General features: G+C 43.9%; 2 protein-coding genes across 5 annotated transcripts; one reads left to right on the forward strand and one right to left on the reverse strand.

The window, feature by feature from the left end:
• Window positions 1-117: 117 nt before the first annotated feature.
• On the reverse strand, window positions 118-16058 carry inpp5jb (inositol polyphosphate-5-phosphatase Jb). Of its 4 annotated transcripts, XM_056419622.1 has the most exons (14): window positions 15484-16058; window positions 10378-10912; window positions 8649-8756; window positions 8308-8416; window positions 5622-5738; window positions 4752-4927; window positions 4496-4607; window positions 4127-4236; window positions 3750-3942; window positions 3348-3485; window positions 3147-3230; window positions 2962-3066; window positions 2491-2847; window positions 118-2408 (listed from the first exon to the last, which is right to left on the reverse strand). In XM_056419622.1, exons 2-13 carry the CDS (start codon window positions 10908-10910, stop codon window positions 2536-2538), a joined length of 2097 nt encoding a protein of 698 aa, XP_056275597.1. In that variant the 5' UTR covers window positions 10911-10912; window positions 15484-16058; the 3' UTR covers window positions 118-2408; window positions 2491-2535. The 4 variants fall into 4 exon arrangements, with proteins under 4 accessions (XP_056275597.1, XP_056275594.1, XP_056275596.1 ...); XM_056419619.1 differs by having other exon boundaries at window positions 118-2847; XM_056419621.1 differs by lacking the exon at window positions 15484-16058 and adding an exon at window positions 11426-11510 and having other exon boundaries at window positions 118-2847.
• Window positions 16059-17858: 1800 nt separating this feature from the next.
• LOC130196926 (ADP-ribosylation factor-like protein 6-interacting protein 4) lies at window positions 17859-19490 on the forward strand. The gene is made up of 5 exons (XM_056419356.1): window positions 17859-18089; window positions 18178-18483; window positions 18770-18887; window positions 18963-19032; window positions 19117-19490. Exons 1-5 carry the CDS (start codon window positions 17927-17929, stop codon window positions 19171-19173), a joined length of 714 nt encoding a protein of 237 aa, XP_056275331.1. The 5' UTR covers window positions 17859-17926; the 3' UTR covers window positions 19174-19490.

Consider the following 19490-nt stretch of genomic DNA (forward strand, 5'->3'; position numbering starts at 1 on the left):
ATAAAATAAACTGAATTGAATAGATTACACTGTAATTTAAAAAAATTCAGCCAATGACAAGACATATGAAGAGACTCATGAAACACACAGACAGCACCCTTCCAAAGGGAGGATATCTATTTTTTTCTTTGGACAGTGTTTTATTAGTTTTGGAGTTTGAGAACCAAGCAACCAAACCCTAGAAACCCTCCTCACCTCACAGATCAGATGGTTTCACAGAGAGAAACCTCATAAGCCAACAATTAATATCTCACAGTATTACTATATTTTTAAAATACATTTCATTCCCAATTATACAAGTACCTGTTGACTAAACATTCTACACTTCAGACAATTAAAGCGACATTTGATCTGGATTTACTAAAATGGAAACTGACTCTTCATAGTTCCTTATAGAACAATAAAATAATCATAAATATTCTGTAATATCCATTGAAATGATGCTCCCTCACTGGCCAGCAGAATTTAGGTTCATTCAACAATTAAATAAGAAAATAAATACATCATTTAAGTAAATTATCTTTGTTGGATTGATTGTCTCCTATTTTGTGTTTTCTATCAATATTTGTCATTTACATACATATTTCTTCTATTTTAGCCACATAATTACAAAACAAAAACATTCTGGAGACAGCATTTTTTTAAATTTACATTTCACAATAGATAGTCACTGGCCATGACAGCAGAGCTGAGCATACTAATCTAAATTAGTTAAAGTAGTACAAAGTCGTACAATCTTAATCTTTTTTAAACATATTACTCTCAACAAAGGTCCAATAGGTTTTTCATTTTGACAATACAATAAAATACAAGAATGCACTCTGAGATGTTTAACTACTTCATATTTATGCAAGGATAACTGTCCTGCATATTCTTCACATAACACCAACGGTGACATTTTTTATTCTGTTCTTACCAAATTTTTCTACCAATTTTCACATCCACTATTATAACAAAGAGGAGTCAAAAACAGCACTTTATGGCACAAAAATCACAGTACCGGAATGTACAGTAAGTCCAGCAGTAAACCATGACACACACACACACACACACACACACTGAGACTATAGTCAGGGTCAGCTAACCACGAGAATCTGAGGAAGGATCTGAGCAAAAAAAAGAATGTAAAAAGAAAGAAAAAGTCCAATCTATAAAAATACTAATAAAGCATTAGATCGGACCATTTCATGTATTTGAAGTATCAGATTGTCATGTTGATATTTCTCGACAGTGGGGCTTTGTATCATACGATGCAAAGCCCCATAGCAGCTCTACATAGTAGAGCTCCTGCTCACATTTGTCAAAGATATCAAGATTGATTATCAGAGTTTTACTCGTTTGTGTTGAAATCATCAAACACTCAATTTGATTTGAATTCAATACTTATTGAAAATGGAGTAAAGACAAATAAGATGTTCTTATTTTCTGGGTAAATTATTCCAAAAGGTAATTTAATTGCTGGGTTGAGCAAGAGTTAGATAAGGCTCATTAAATCACAGCGAGGTATGCGTGTTCAAGCAATAAACTGTGTATGTTTCCTGGTTCCGATATTGTTGTGGTTGTCACCAAGGAGAGTTAGTGGCCAGCAATGAATCAACTAGCTACGCGGTGCTCGCTAACAGCTAGCCTTCCACAACCACCACTGCACTGATTTGGCCATTTATTGAAAGGCCTTTACACTCACTTTCACTTTCTAGGCGGGCATGTGATGCTGCTGCCGCCACGGGTGGAGGCCGAGCCCCCTGAACCCGTCTCCACCCACTTTGCTTCTGCTCGCTTTTTCCATGCACCCTGGAAGGTCTTTATTCCCATTGGTGGGTCATTTTAAATGCTCCCCACGTGTTATGCACCATGTTGCTGCGTAATGCTTTGTGTGTGAACGCAGCATAAAGCGTTTCCAAAGCAAGTCAAATTTCATGTCGCTCTCCATTTGAAGAAGCTAATTAAATAAGTCATTGTTGACAGAGCGGTTGATGCTGACGTAGAATGTGTTGGAATAAATTGCTTTTTCCCCCCTACTATCTTTCTATGGTCATCTTGGCAGAGCAATACATGTTTCACAACTAAATGATTGGTGTGAAGTATGTCGTACTAGTAAAAGTGTTTCCTGTTGTTGGTTTGTGGCCTGCTCACATGACTGCTACAACAGTCCAGAGTATCAAATCATTGTCGGAATATGGGCAAGATGGTTTCTATAGAGTATTAAGTCACCACTCTTTTACTCTACATAGCATCCTTGAGTATTTCCAAATGCAAGGTGTAAGCTCCCTGTACTGTCCACACCTGAGAGCCGACAAAGGTAGAAGAAACAGAGTGAAAGGTTTACAAATAAAAATATACAACGTGCACAGCTCAATAGGACAACTCGAGGCAAAGTAAGCCTTCTGGAAGAACCAGATGGCGGTTTCCTGAAAAGGATGGCATCAGAAACTGTATATTTTCATCATAGAGAACATACAGTACAATGGATGTATTTGATAAAAGACACACCAGTTGGCTCTGTGACCTGTGGCAGCAGCAGGGCGAGGTGTTGCATCACATCCCTGAACCCGCCGTTTCTTTTTCTTTCTCCTCAGGAGCCGACACCTGGCCGCTGCTGTCCTCGGCTGGACGTCCTGTGGACTCGCTCTCCGCTGTTGTCGTGTTGACGTTGAGCACGTTCCCTTTGGCCTGCACAGGGCTGCCAGAGCGGCTGGAGGTGTGGCTGCGGTGGCTGCGGTGCTTGGCTTTGCATGGACTGGGACTGCGGGACCCCGTCTTCATGAGGACAGCAGTGCCGTCATCCTCTGAGCTGAAGTCAGAGCTGTCAGAAGAACTGGCCTCAAGCCCTGAAGTGGGAAGCTGGATCTGAAGACAGATAAAAAAGACAATAAGAGACCAAAGCTGTCATGTCCCCCTCTTAAAGCAAATGCATCTGATTGTTTTAGCCTCAGCAGAAGAGCGCCAGAGTGCCATGATTACCTGAAATGGCTCCGTTACACCCACAATGGCGCTCATGTTGTTGCTATAGTAACCCAAGATAAAGTCCCCTGAGCCTTTGGGCAATTCCTCCTCGGTAAAGGTTACCTGGAAAACAGTTCGTCAGACATCTATTAAATGTGAAAGTAAACCAACTCTGAGGAGAATTCAGCACGCAGCCAGATTACCTGATGGTCTTGTCGAGTAAATTCAGCTTCCTCCTGCTTGGCCCACACGTACCCCACGTAGTCCTTATGATGCTTGAAACCCACCTTGGGGGGCAAATTGGTAACGCACACAAATATTTATGAGAAACGTTAGTCATGATTTGCTGATGTGGATTCTTCAGCCTCGACACGGCCTGTGGCCAGTAGAGGAACGACGTTTACCTTATACAGCCCAATCCAGTCCCAGGAGCTGCGTGGGTAGTTGGGCACCAGTCGGAATTTTGCGATGGCATCAGCAACGCTGTTCCACTCGTCCTCCACCGTGATTGTGACCAGGGGAACGTCCAACTTGTACGGGAACTAAAAAAAAACTTTTCCATCAACATTTGTACAGTGGAATACTGTAAAGTCTCCAAGATAAACCAAAATGATTAAAAGAGGGTTGACTATCAAATATGTTTCACAGATTTTAAATTTGTACAACAGTTTAAACAACATTAATCATTGTCGTTTGACTAAAAGGTGCTGAAAATAGAATCGTTTTTGGTTTTATTTTAGTATTATATTGGCATCAGTATTGAATTAAAATAGTGCCAGCCTTAAGTCACCTTTACAACATCTCACCTGCAGGGTAAAGATGGAGGAGACTGGTTTGTGGTCACTGACGGTGTACTCCATGTGACTCCGGTAGTAGTGCTGTGCCACTTTGGTCCCGCTGCTCAGCCCCGACATGGAGCCACGCTTCCCAGCACTGAGCGCAGTGGCCCTCAGGCGCCACAGGATCCGGTCGGTCCAAGCTGGTTTACGCTTCTTCCCACTAGGTGGATGGAAATAGAGAAATAGAGCGAGACAAAACAAAAAAACTTTATAATGAGTGCATGGAGAAAGAAAGAGGCCCTTCCATGCTTGTGCTAGTGAGGGCCTTTCAGAAGATGAGTGAGGCTCTTTGATATCTGGTCAGTGGCCTAAAAGGTCAAAACGGCAACCCTGGCGCCACCTACCTTGTGTCATATGTATCTGTTCCCACATCAAACTTGTAGGTGGGAGGAAATTTCAGCGGCCCTTCATGGAAACCCTCCAGCACGGTCTCACTGTCTTTGACCTTATTGAGCTGCAGCAATGAAGAAGAAAGCGTGTTTCTCTATTGCCCTCTAGTGGCACCACATACACAGTGCACAGTCCACCAGACAACATTTCACATTGTACTTCCTGACTTAACCTAATTTCACCTTGTAAAATGTCCTCAGAAGAATTCAGATCTACATTTTATTCTGTGGAAAATGTTGCTACGGGGAAAGTTGCTTTTCAGAAGGACCCATGCAGGAGTTACATGTCACAGAACACTTCATTAGAGAGCCTTTATGTTTTACCTGATCCTTTTCCCACAGCATTGGAAACTTGTTGTTATCGATGGCTGATTTCACCACTTGCATATCCAGGTCATCAATGCGGAAATTGAGATCCCCAAACCAGAACACCACACTGTTGAGAAGTTAGTTCATGAATTCACACAAGTGCAAGTATATATGCACTTTCTTTCAATGCTGATTGTGACACCAATACCATCATAAAACATGAATATGTGGAAAACAAGTCTGGGAACAGGTAAAGCTTGTGCCGTCTTACTCATGGTCAAGGACCCCAGTGGCAGTCTGGCCCTCAAACTGCTGCTGCTGCAGGATGCTCTCGAAGTCCTCCATGCGCTGACCAGAGTTCTCCATGTGAGCCGGCAGGTGGCAGTTGAGGAAGCAGATGGTGTGGCCGAACACCGACATGCGGGCGCTCACACCCCCTTTGTTCCCCTGGGACACCGACAAGCACATGAGAGGTCAAACAATATTCAAGAGAAGGAAAACAACGCACTACTGAAGAAAACTTTTGGCTTCATTTTCTCATCATTTAATTTCTCAAAATTAAAATTACAACAGTCAGTGATGGAGAGGCGTCTAAAGTCACTGAGTGGTCTGTGAGTGTTTTCACTGTATTGAGTGGTGTGTGTGTGTGTGTGTGTGTGTCTGGACCACAGGCACACGTGATGTTTACTCATTAATGACCAGTGAAGTGCACATTGCGGTCTGTGGACTTCCTCCCCATGTTCTCCCAACTGTTCTGACCTGCTAAAACACACAATAGATGTCTCAGTGGAAAATGTTTTCACATCAAACTGAGGGCTCAATCATTTTTCAGTGAACAGGATCTTAGGTCTGTCTAAACTAAATGAATTACCCTGGGTTTTTTTAACCGGTCTTTATTCTCATGAAACTGGTTAGAACAGCATTTTAATATCAAGTCACAAGACAAAAGCAAACCACCTGCATTGTTTAGAAGTGAGTCAACTCTCTAGTGGACAGTGAGTGTCTCTCAGATCTGCATCAGGGATGCAAACCTAAACCTAGTCACTCCCACGGAGATGTCGTGCCATGTGCAGCTACGTTCCTCGTGTGAAATGTCCGTGATGCAGTGCGGATCACAGAATGCTGTCAGTAGCCGTCTCACCCAGTAACCCCCCAGGCCGGTGCGGGTGGTCTCGGTCTGGACTCCGCAGAGGAAGGGCAGATGGAAGTACTTGGCAAAGACCAGCAGCAGCAAGCCCTGCATCCTCTGGGAGGCCACCTGAGGGACAGACGGGGGAGGGGAAGCAGAGCAGACGACAGGTACAGACGGACAGGTAGAACACGATGAGAGAACATGAAGAGACATCAGGAGTTGGCTTCGTCCTGGAACACCGATACAGTCCAGGGTAACAGTACAGAAACCTTTCAAACGTGCACTAAAATTTCAATAAGCAAATAGTCTGAGCTGCATCCGGCTTTGCCGCGTGTCCATTTATGGTGCTGTGCTTCTCTTTCTCTCCCCCTCCTCTCTCTTCCCTCTTGCATTTGCATTTCGCCCCGCAGGAGCCGGTGGTCCAGCTCCCTCTCTACTTCATCTGAAGCGCTGCACACTAAGGAGGCAACGAACCACTTTGTGGAGGGAACGTGACGTTGGTGGTCAGACCTTTCCTTTCTCTAAACCCCTCCGCCTTCCTCTTAACCCTTGTGTTGCCTTAGGGTCATTTTGACCCGAATCAATATTACACCCTCCCCCCGCCTTAGGATTAATTTGACCCCATTCAATGTTTAATGTCGGTGTTCTTTCGGTAGTCAACAAACAAACATAAAGTGCCTCACACTTAAACTTGGAAAACAATATTAATTCTAATAATTTTCTGGAGGTTTTAATTGCTGGCGTCAAATTTAACCCAAAGGGTAAAATATGTTAGTAAATATAAAGGTAACAGGAGGGTGAAACATTGAATCGGGTCAAAATGACCCAAAGGCAACACAAGGGTTAAGAGCACTTGCTTCTCGTTCTGCTACATGCAGATTTTGACATTCATGCCACTGGTTCAGAAAAACAAGTGCACATATTTGTGTACTGTACAAGAAGGGCAGAAATATGATGCATGTGTAATGCAACAAGATAAGCTATCTGCATGCCTTGTCAAGCCCCTCGCCAGACATGGATGTGTATCTCTCCCTCTTCCCAGTGATCCACACATCCCAACCCCCAACTGCAGGCTGAAGAAGCATGATCACACCCTGCCTTCAATGCCCTGTGGGCAGCAGCGGAGGCACACCTCTGCACGTGACTCAAGACCCGCTCGCTTGTAGACTAACCGGTTATGTTAACTACGTTGTTGCGTAACGAATTCTGCTGAACCGTAAAGTGGACCCACTTTATGTGTGGTACGTGTGTGGACACGGGCAATGAGTAGGCGTATCTGTGGGAAAAGTCTGAATGAGGACACCTTTGCCTGAATGCATCGTGGGTGAAAACATTTCTTATCAACACCAGTGAACATTAGGAAGGCTCCTGAAGGCCCCCGTGCTACATTTAGAACAGAGAGAGAGAGAAAGAAAGAAAGAGAGAGAGAGAGAGAAAGAGATCTTCCTCAACTGTTCAATCCACAATCTGCACATTAGACATCAATTGCTGGCTTTTTGAAGATAATGAAAGTTTGATCTATTTTTTGATATATTTGCTGAGCAAATTAGTATTTAAATGACATGGTGAATGTAGGTCCTTGTTATTCCAGTGCCTACAAATTAAAGAAAATGTGATCCAACCTAAACATTAACCATACATGCAATACATCTATTTGCTACAATATCATCCAATATGTCTGCGTTCACAAAGTCGCGCTGCTACATATTCATGAGAAATGCCAGGTTGCAATGAGAGATAAGGGCCAGAACAAAATGTCTTTTCCAATTTAGGCATCTAATTGTAGCTTACTCACACATACATTATGGTGACAATAACGTTGTGGGGAATAGCCAGAAAAAGATGTCTAGCTGGCTGTGTTTCTGCAGTTACAGCTCGAGCCTGACGATGCGTCTTGGTGAGCCGACTATCTCGGAGCAGAAAGGACCGATGGGGTATCTCGTTACAGCGCGTCTGTCCACCCTGTCGTGACTAGACAGATTCCTACTGACACCACCACCACCCTCTACCTCACCTACAAACTAACGCATGCCCTGAACCCCTTCGCAGCATTCATATTCACATGAAGTACACAGAAAGGTCACACGGAAATGATTTTAACGAGGCTCAAGCTAACGTAGCAGACCGTGATACCGCCGGGGGACGGCATCAGTCTCACTGTCAGAGGCCCGTCAACACTCACAACAACGTGGTCCCAAAATAAAACAGCATCCTGGGAGACTTTTGTACAGCTCAACAGCTGATTCACACTCTCTGGCTCACCATGCCAACAGAGGCAAGCAGCATTTCAGATGCATCCAGACAAACACTCAGCTGCGGTATGTGCCAACATACCAAAATAAACATTGTGATGGTCTCTACTTCCTCGCTTTCCCATCTTATCTATGGAACATATATTGGGGAGTATTTTCCACATTCTATTTAATATGACATTTCTGCATTTCTTAGTGTGCCACCTTCCCACAGTGGGTGTAGGCATTTCGAAATGGTAACAAAAAGAAAAAGGGGCGGGTACACAGAAAGACAGCTGACATGAAACGCCTGCTATAAATCATCAGCCCATCCGTTGCTCAGGGAACAAAATGAGCTGAAGCAGCAGCAGCGAAACGGAGCTCTCATCAGCGAGTACGTGCCGCGTGTGAATCTAAGCTGTTTGAGAGTACCTCCATGTGTTGAGAATAAAAGCCTCACTGACCAGCACATAACCAAAGGGGCTGAGTCTCTCCATGCAGACCTCGCTCCACTGGTCTGTGAAGAGGGCATCTTTCAGCCTTTTGTTAATCATAGAGTTCACCTCCTGCAGCCTGGAAGACAAATGACGGATAACAACAAACAGGGGTCAAAAGCCGACAGAGAGGCAAGAGGAGCGGATGAGCGGGAGCGTTGATAATGTAATGGTGGATGGAAAGGAAGTCAAAAGGGATGAAGTGGTTCAGAACTGAGCCCGACTGCTCATTAATAAAAAAGTGTCAACGTGCAGAAATGGACACTTCAGCTCTCATGTGGAGGACACTGGGAGCTCCACAACACACTCACCCGATAATGTACATGTCAGTGTTTCCATCGCCCACGTTCAGCCCCAGCAAGGACGTGATGTCATCAGGCGGCGTGGCCGACCCCACGTTCCAAGTGATGACGTGCAGCCTGTTGGAAACGGGTGTTCGTTTATAAACTCTCATCACCGACAGACCTCAAGCTAGAGACCCGGAGTGAGACAGCGGAACCCGTTAACAACTAGAACAACCACACAGCTGTATGCCTCCGTCAACCAGTCAGCTTGCACTTTACATCCATGTTTGTACAAAAGGCCATCACTGTGCATTGATGTATGGCCAAAAACATGTTCTTTGTGAGCTTAGCCCACCCAAATATAAGTAAAAACAACTTACATTTTAAAACTGAGTACAAAGACAGGGTTGATTTCCATTAAATAAATTAACACAAATTATTAGTTACCAGGCAGTCCTGGTGCCAACTAAAGGTTGTGTAAGACATTGTTTATACACCTCCAATGTTGTTAATTCATGCAATGTGATTTGAAATATTGGGCAGCCAGGAAGCTCAATGGTTAATAATGTCACCTAAAAACAAGAAGTCCTGGCTTTAAATCCACAGATTCTACCAAGCCAACTCATGAAAGCAAGATCAATAAGAACATCTAAATCCCTGCATAAATGTTTATGAGGGTGTTAATGCAGTGTGTTGGCTCTCTGACCGGCCTGTCCAGGGTCCATCTAGCCTCTCATCCAGTTTGTAAACTGGGAGCGGATCCATCCACTACAAGCCTGACGAGGCCAAGCAGTTTAGAAAATAGATCGACTGAAATTCTCTACATCCCAATTCTCCTTCTGTGTATGTTACATGTCTTTAAGAATGGAATGTGTGTAATGTTATTGTATATTTGCAGGAAAGCTATTTACCTTTCCTCAAATTAAACATGTGAGTGATTATGGAGCTTTTTTCTTATTACTAGTCAATGGTAGGGCCACAGGATATCGGACATTGAGGGGCAACGTCACGGCTCCTCCTGAGTACCAAAGACAATTCCAAAAATGTTCTCAAAAAAGCTGCGGTCTCACGATGCGGCAGTGTTATCATTAAACTTCCAGGAGACCCTTCACACAGCCCAGCAGGCTGGAGCGGCTATAACTGCATAATTGTAATGTAGATTTGAAAATGTTCTTGTTCATAAACATTTCATGACATTGAATAATTCATTAATTATCATCTGTAGCTTTGTTTTCTGTGTTACGACACTTCTGTGAAGTCATTATGCAACATAATCCATTCCAGAAATCCAGTTCACTATGTGATTCACTACCTGAAAAGAAATGAGAGCATCCAGTGGGAATGAAGGACAACAACCTTGCCCAGGCCATTGAGGGAATAAATATGTCACTCTTTTGAGGCTATAGACATGTTATGAAATTTAGAAATACACTGAACGCATCCCATCTATCCTGAAAAATAGGATATGAATATTATTAAAAGAAAATTACTTTAATTAGACTATGCTTTGGTTCCTGAATTTGTAACAACAAAATAAATAATAAATGAATTTGAGGTAGTAAAGGTTTACCGACACAGAAATAAAAAAACGGTGTTCAATAATTATGGTTGCAGTAATCAGCCTTGAAGTCTCAAATGTCAGTGCATTTAAATACATTCTGTGAGTGCCATTTTTCTCAACTGTCTTAGATCAAAAGCCGATGTTGAGACATGCAGAGACATGAACGTCAGGAGAGACACAGAGGAGGGAACTTGCCTGAAGTCCTCCACAGCCTGGGCCTGGGTGTCAGCTGGCCCGGCGACAGAGACAGCTCTCTGTGTCTGAGGGTTCAGGTGAGGAGCCACAGGCCGGCTGGCAGGCGGGTGGGGGACTGACGCCGCCCGGATCGGGTGGTGGCCCGGCCCTTTAGGACCGACCTCAGCGCCGGGCCCAGTGCACTCTCCTGAGGGTTTGAATGTTGCATGGCGAGAGGGTTTGAGGCAACTTGCCACAGTGCCATCAGGAGTGCACTCCTCCTGGTTCGCCACTGGAGTGGGCTCAGCTTTGGGCTCAGCTTTGGGCTCAGCTTTGGGCTCAGCTTTGGGCTCAGCGACGTCTACAGAGCCCTCTACCCGGGCACTTATCTGTGGCCGTCGGGGCCTGGCAGAAGCTGCCGGCTGCTTGGCAGTGGAAACGGTGTCTAGAGCCGCTGTATCCGACGCTGCAGCCGGAGTTATTGTTCGAGCTTCGGCTGCCGCCTCTGGCTTGTCTTCTTGTGTCTGGCGTTGGGTCGCAGTATCTTGGTCCATTTCTTAAGATTTGAGACAAAGAAAACAATGGGAATGTTTCCACCTGTAAGATGCACATTATAATACCATTATAGGGACTCATCCAGAACATCAATGTACAACCAACCCTGAAGAAACATTTTTTGTTTAGCATCGGAATCATTTTGAGGGATTTATCTAAAAGGAACAAGAAAAAAGTCTCTGTGACCTTAAAATGATGATGTAATGTAATTCTGAAAGTGAATTATAAAAAGGAACTAAAAAAGGTACAGAGAGAACGTCTACCATTGAAACACTGGACAGCACGACATGTGGCCTAGATGACAAGTAAACCCCTCTGACGAGTGCAGGACTGTCATGAGACCCTGGAGACCCAGCAGGGTTCCCACCAAACGGACTTTTCAACTATCTCATGGCCTCAAAAACGAATACAGCCGCATGAACTAATTGAAGAAGACATCTGGAAGACCAAAGTACATACCACTAGAAAGGATTAGGAAGAGACACAAAGAGACATATTCACCTACTGTCCTAACCTCTTCGAGTTTTAGGTTGGGAGATTTGGAGAAAAGCAAGCCTGGACACAGTTTATCATCCTCTCTACGTGTGCCTAAGCCCCCTGCCAGTCCTTCAGCAGCCAGGGAGGTGCTCAGTCAGTTCATATCAGCTCAGAGCACCGCCCACACACTAACAAGAGGAACAAGAGGAACCCAGAAAACTAAAAAGCGGCATGGAATAAACAATAGGGAGCGGGAGCTGCAGAGAGATCAGACAAACAGAGAGAAATAAAAGGAGGAATGTAAACCCATTTATTCAAGTAACAATGTATACAATTATTGCAAAAATAAATGGCTGCATTGCTTTTCTCTGAATTGAATTTTCATTGAATTCAAGCTTCTGTACACCCAGTCCTACGAAAGCTTTCAAATGTCTGATTTAAATACAAACACGAGATGCACTTTAGATCAGAGGAAACTGCTTCAATTAATTAATGACAAAATTATAAAAAAACGGTGTATTATCATGATATCCAAAATGGCTGAAGACACAAGAGGGTCACTGAAATAATAATAATCTATGTGAAATACATTTTGTTTTAATTTATGAAAAATCTAAAGGAAAAAAGAAATTAGGGAGACTGTAGTCCATACCTTTCCATTTCATCATCATCATAGATGAAGTTGAAAATAAAAGCAAGCAAGGGTTGCTCAGATGTGGATGAGGACATGTCCTAGTGGACATGTCTGATCCTTAGAAGAGCTGATTTGGGCTCAAAACCGTGGCAGCCCGACCCAGATCCCTCCGTCCGTGATAATAGAAGTGAAACACGTGAGGAGGGACCATAACATGTCTCTTCTGAGGGTGAGAGGACATCTAATCTTTCATTACAGCCAAATCGGTGAGAGAGAGAGTGAGAGTGTGCTCACCTGTGTGCGCGGATGTGTCGGCGCGTATCACGGCAGAGCGATGCGCGTTATGGGAGCGGCGGCGCTGGGCTTAGCCCAGAAGAGTGAAGCAGCGAAATGTGTAGACATATAAACACTCTCAGACAGCAGCTTGCTGTTACGTGCGCCTGCTGCCAGTCTTTTTTTGGTTGAAAACATTCGGGGCTAATGAAAAAACATTCGGGGCTTTAGCCCCGGGTTTTTTAGCCTAGGGACGCCACTGCCTCTGGTCCATGTATGGCATTCAGTGGGGGGAGTATGGAGGGTGGGGGCGGGGGGGGGGGGCAGGGCACACGTGGGAGTGGGTGGGTGCAAAACGAGCCGAGGGAGGCGAGAGGCAGAGCGAGACACGGTACACCCCATTCAGTGACGACCGTGTCTCTTTGCAGAACGTCTCCAATTTGATCCTCTCACACTTCCTTCTAGCGCCATCTATTTTTCCAAGCTTTAACACCCCCCCCCCCTTCTCTTATCTTCCCCTTTCTCTAATCCTTTCTCCCTCCCCATCTTCTCCCTCTGTTGTTCTACCTTACCCTTCACGGCGTGGCCTTTGAATCGCTCATCCCACCTATTTGTTTTTCCCCATCCTATAGTTTTCCGGTCATATCAAGCTAAGCGCCGACACTATTCCTGACCTGAAATACTTTCATTCATGTTCTCTTCGACGCCCCCTGTGCTCCGAGGTGACACTTGTGCTCCTCCAGCGATATTCTCTGTTCTCAGTAGCCACGGGACGCCATAACAATGATGTTGATCATAATCAGTGGTAAAATGCTCAGGAACACGGAAAAAATAACTGGAGGCTGAGAACATGTTGAAAATATGTACGTGTAAAAAAACAGCTGGGAATGGGGCGGTCCTAAACTGTGACATGTAAAAACTGATTAATGTGGAAACGGTCCATTCAGAGACACAACAGAAATTACAATGTTTTTAAATGTTCTTCCAAATATCTGGCTTTCCCGGGAACATTGACGACAAACGCCACTTCTTATTCCACTCACGTCCACCGAGGAGTGAGTGGAATAATCTGATAGTAACAAATGTGTCATGGTGTTTACATGCGCCCTCTTGAGGGGGTGAAAGCTGAGAGAACCAGAAAGGATGCAGTGTAACACAAACAGCGTGCTCTAGCCAGACTTCTCGATAGGAATATTTAACAACACAGATAGTTTGGGATGACCACGTCTGTTGCAGGCTCAGACGTCATACGTCATGCCTTTCAATTAAGAGGTTAATGTAAAGAGAGTCATCAAGATCCTTATTCTCTTGAATATGCTCTGCATGGCTGCACTATTGTGATTCCAACCATAAGTGTGTGTTGGTATTACAGCCAGGCAGAGTGTTGGTGTTCATGGCCTCCAGGGCCATACGCCCCTGTGACAGGGACACGAATAATGACCCGGATAGAAATGACTCGGCAGCTGCTGCCACAGCTGTAAATGGCTCCTCTGGGTCCTAGTGCCTCCAGGTATCACACCCCTGTATCCAGGGGGATTCATCTTCCTGATCAGGACACAGCCAAGGCTGTAGCATGTCACAGTGACTCTGCTTTCAGTCTAACATTGAACACATGTGCAAGAGAGTTTAATGTCTGCAAAGCAAATGTATATCATAAATTGCCAATTCAGATGTCGTCAATTATCAATAATAGAAACTGGCCGAATGGAAACATTCACTTAGGCTTCATTCTGCTTAAAAGGCCTTCTGTAGAAGAACATAATCACCATGTTTTATCTGATGCAAAAGCAGCATCTGGTTCACCAAATAATTGCCATGCATACATTGCACAATGTGAAGTAATTGGGGTAAAGATTTCCATTCAGTCCGACATAATCTGTCTGAAGGAATCTGGCTATGCAATCAAATGCACCGACAAAAATGTATTAGGGATGATACAAATATATCCACAGAGCTTGGACTGGCATGTGAAAAAGGCCACGGCTATGTGTAATAACTCATGCATGTGCATGAAATCAGTCAGTTCATTGCCTGCATGTTCCTTCCTGTCCAGTTACTAGTTGTCAAATAACAATAAAGAAATATGTGTACCAGCTTCACAAAGCCGTGGTAGCTGTTCCTGTAACTACCGAGAAAACGTGATAGGTAAGTTTTAACCAATAAATCTGGACTCAAATCTAATTGAGTGTCTTGGAATTAAATGTGGCTCCAGATTCAGATCAATCTCATTACATTACACTGTTGCATGCAACTGCAATCTGAATACCACCAAGCACCGACATAAGTAGAAACATAATGAAAGACTTTTAAAATGAGAGGCATCGGAAACAGCTGCTGACATAAATGTGTAAATATTCCTGACAACCAAGAGAACGTTTTTCGACGGGATGTCATTTGATATAATCTGTTATGTAAACACAACTCAAGTTCTGCATTCTCAGGGAAGCAGACGCTGGTATTTGGCCAATGGTTGGTAGCTATACATATTTACATAATGACACAGACTGGTGTCTCCTCTGAAAGAGTAGCATTCATATAACGTATCTGGCCTCGTTTCACTGCTGCTTCAAGGACAATTTGTTTCTGTCTGAAAAAAAGGATGACGGTCATTTTAATTAAGTGTTTTCCATCAAATACTATCGCAGACACACGGGTTGCTTGTGTGCATGAATTTGTGTGTACATTTACCAAACAAGAGGCAGGAAAATATCAAAGTCTGTGTGTACACTAATGTCTGACTGCCTGATTATGATTCATTAGGATGATCCTAGCATTAAAAATGTGAGATTTGTGATTGGTATATTCATAATTATAATTAAGGGTTTCAATTGCAAACAAAGGCTGTAACATGGATCAATATATTCCTTAGACACATCCACAATATATAGATCTGCTGTCAGGGGTATATTTACAGGTGACGTCAGGATGAAACAATAGTAAACAACAACATTTCCTTTGGGTGTTTCTGCTGTCATCCCCACTGGTGATGAAGAGGAGCACGTCGCGCGCGCGCGCACACACACACACACACACACACACACACACACACACACACACACACACACACACACACACACACACACACACACACACACACACACACACACACACACACACACACACACACACACACACACACACACACACACACACACACACACACAATGCTTGAGCTGATTAATCATCACCTGTGCCTGCCTGGGTTCGGTTGAGGAGGTGGGTGTTCCAGCTGATGGATGTGGAGTAAACCGTCTCTACAGATGTAGCGGTCGGCCCGTCTCGGCACAGCCTCGGTGGGGGTCGTGAGTTTACAGGAATCACGAGACGAAGTGAACCATTAACCAAAAACCGGCTGAACGTCCCCTTCCAGTGGCCCCCCAGATCAAACCATCGGCATCCCAGCGCATGTGGGCTTGAAGCGATGCGGGCTACATCTCAGAAAACGCAAATGCCCCTCGTGCGTTTAAAGACACGGGCTACCACGGCACGCGCAGAGTCCTGTCCCTTCCCCGCGCCCTTCAAATTAAAGAAATCTTCCGGGACCGCACGAGAGAGCGCGCGCGCTTCCGCAAACGAGCAGCTCCTGCCTGCCAACGGTGCTCGGTTGATGATTACCGCGAGCGTCCGGCTGTGAGGCTCACAGAGCTGAAGCAGGTGGAGGGGGGTATGGCGGCAATTACGCGAACATGACTTCCACTGAGCCGAGCGGGGGTTCTTCTCTCCGTGACACGCTCGTGCACCGACTCCACACTAGTTTACGTAACCCCGGCAGGCCGTCAGCCGCACGTATGGGCGCATGGCAAATTGATTTCGTTGTAACTGTACGGTGTGGATATGCATTGCCGTTCTATGTCGTGAAAGTCTACGATGAAGCCCGCTACTGTCGCCTAGTGGTTGGTATGGAGAAGTGCGGATTCATGCAGAGCAGTAGCTTCTAATTAATTAAATAGAAGCACTTGCTTCTTGGCTTTATCTTTAAAGTGTCCCTTTGTAGTGGCACATTATAACCCCCCCCAGCTGAGAGTATTTTTTATTGGTGGACCTAATATTTGATGCAGCGCCCCCTCCCCTCCTTTAGATCTGAGAGCCAGACCATAATGTTGGGTAAAGGATAAATAGAGATAAGGTATAAGATGTATTTTATTCATCCCCAGGGGGACCATTTTTGAAGCAGCAAAATTTCTACATATAAACGATAAAATAAAATCGCAGGGCAGGATATATTACTTTTAAGAATTTAAATAATAAAGGAAATGAAAATGTAAAATAGAATAATAAGCAGTGGGCTGCTTCACTCCTTAATAACTGCAATTTCCCCAATATGGGACTAATAAAGGAATATCTAATCTAAACTAAGATTTGGTTAAATACAGAGAAGATATCCCCATTGTGCAATTAACAAAAGTGTACATTACTATTAGTATTATTATGATCAAAGGAGCTTCAATGCTTCCTTAATTAACATTTAGCATAAGAAACACTCGATCTTTCTTCACAAAAGGAAAGGAAATAATTCTGCCCGACAATTCTTTGCAACTGTGCATGCTCAAGTGACTTAACCACAGCAACAATGTTGATGAACTGTAGGAGCTATTTTGTTTATTAGTATTTAGTTAGTTTATTCACAAGTAATATTGTTTAATTATTCTAGATGGTTGATTATTTAGGTTATAGTTTGTTGTCTGTTAGGATAGCTTTTTCTTCTGATGTTTTTTAGTTTAGTTACCTTCGCATTTGAGAATGTGGAAGGTTATGTTTTGATCGCTGTGTATTTATTTATTTGTATGTGTGTGTGTGTGTTATTCACATAACTCAAAAAGTATTAAACCGAATCGCATGAAATTTGGTGGGATGATTGGTTATTATCCGGGGACCATTTGACTAGATTATGGGATCGATCGGGTCAAAGGTCAATGTCAAGGTCATGCAAAGGTCAACATCTTCTTTTGACCATAGCGCGGCCAATTTTTATCCAATTGGCATGCAACTAATGCCAAAATGTTCACATGACATCAAGCTCCCCACACTCTCATGCCAAGTACCAAAAAAGTGGCTGCGGCGAAGGTATGCGCTCTACCGAGTGCCCGTTCTAGTTTAATTATGTTGTTGTTGTTTGTTGTTTTTCTAGATATACAGTCTTTTTGTTGTTTATGTCTTTGTTAATTGGGTAATGCTGTGGGCACCTGTGGTTATATGAAACAAAATCCTGCACAATGTATTCTTTTGGCTGCTTAATTTATTTATTTATTGGACAAATGGCCACTACAGAACTGACCAAAACGTGTGTTTGATTTTCAGTTTTCGTCGTTAAAGTCTATCTGTTGAGCTCCTTTCCGGTTTGGTTATGACGGACCATAACTTTGTAAAGTATCCAGTTTGACTTGGATGCTCAGGAGGTGGTATTTAGTTTGTTTATGTCGAGGTGGGTATCATACATAGACTGTATATGGTGGTTCAACTGAGCATATTCAAACTATGGGCACGTGCTGGGTAAACCGACGTAGGAACCAGGAACTTTAGAATTGTATGTAGAGACGCTGACGGAAGACATTTGTAGACGCACACACTTCCGTAAACTAGAGCCGCTTTCTACTCGCCGTGTGTATTTCTGTTCGCTGTGTTGTCTCGGTGATGGATCGCAGCAGATCACATGATGGAGTTGGAAGAGAGAAAACACACGAGAAGAAGAAGAAACGAAGGCGATCATCCTCTTCATCTTCTTCATCGTCGTCTTCCTCATCCAGCAGCAGGAGTCGAAGCAGATCGTCAAAGAAAACATCGCACAAAAGTCAAGGTTGGGAACTTGGGACCATAAAGAAAGTAGGACGCTTTGACGTAATCTTTTAGAACTTGTTGAACTTCCTTTTTTCTGTTTCCCTCAGATGTGAAAACACAAAGAAAGAAGCGAAGAAGAAGCTCCTCTTCTTCATCGTCCACCTCTTCTTCCTCGTCGTCTTCTTCGTCAAGTGACGAAAAGACAAAGAAGAAGAAGAAAAGTAAAGCCAAGAAGAAGAAGAGTAAAGCCAAGAAAAAGAAAGCGAAGCTGAAGAAACTGAAGAAAATGGAGAAAGAGAAGCTGATGGAGAAGAAGAAAGCAGAGGTGGTGGTGTTGCTGCCCAGCCCTCCTGTGGAGATGCCTCCATCTTACCTGTGGCAGAGAGACGAGGAGGCCGTGGAGCTCGGACCTGGTGGGACATAATGACGTCACACTGTGTTTATCTGGTTGAGATAACAGAGACGACCAGCGGCTCGTTTAACCCTTTGAGTTTCAGACTGATGCTCGGAGCAGTTGTGACATTTGAATTTGTTTCCTTAGGTTTTAAGACATTGTGACGAGTAGTTTAAAATGTTCTGTCAATTTATAGTCCAAAAGATTCTGGTCAACATCTCAGACGGCTGATAAATGGATGTATTTATCGTAATATGACCTAATACACGTCACACTGAGGGTATAATATTGGGTTTCCTCTGCAGTGATGACCGATGAGCAGAAGGCCCGACTCTCCACCAAGAGGCCCATCACCAAAGAGGAGTACGAGGCCAGGCAGAGTGTGATCCGCAGGGTGGTGGACCCAGAAACCGGACTCACCAGGTGAGCCGGCGAGCAAACGGAAACAACTGTTCTTGTAATAAATTCTACAGCTGAAGATTTTTCTTCTTCTTCCAGATTGGTGAGAGGAGAAGGAGAGATCATCGAGGAGATGGTCAGCCGAGAAAAACACAAAGAAAGCAGCAAGGTATAATAAGAGTTTAGATTCCAGCTTTGTGAAATAAACACAGACGTCCTTATCTCTAACGGTGAACTTCCATTCATCCCGTAGAAATCCACGAAGCGAGACGGGAAGGACTTCAAGAAGAAACTGGGAGTGAACCGGTAGAACATGCTGGGATCTACTTTAGGAGCCTCAATAATGTTGCATCATAATCTCAGTTTCCTGTGATTTCACTGCACAGTAGTGATTTAACATGTATTCTGAATGTACAGTTTATTCCTGGTTAAGTATCTCAGACTATGCTGGAATTGGTGATGTCCCAACTAGTGATCACTTGCCATGATAAATGTATTTCTATTGTTTTTTTAAGTATTTCAGTGAGTATATAAAGGCTCATCCTGAACAGGTGACCTGTACCTGCTGACTGATCACTGACATGTTGTTTTTATTTGAAATAAACTGGTGGTGTTGTTCGTTACCAA

The sequence above is a fragment of the Pseudoliparis swirei genome, chromosome 7 (genome assembly GCF_029220125.1).
Source record: "Pseudoliparis swirei isolate HS2019 ecotype Mariana Trench chromosome 7, NWPU_hadal_v1, whole genome shotgun sequence".
In the NCBI taxonomy this organism is placed as follows: Eukaryota; Metazoa; Chordata; class Actinopteri; order Perciformes; family Liparidae; genus Pseudoliparis; species Pseudoliparis swirei.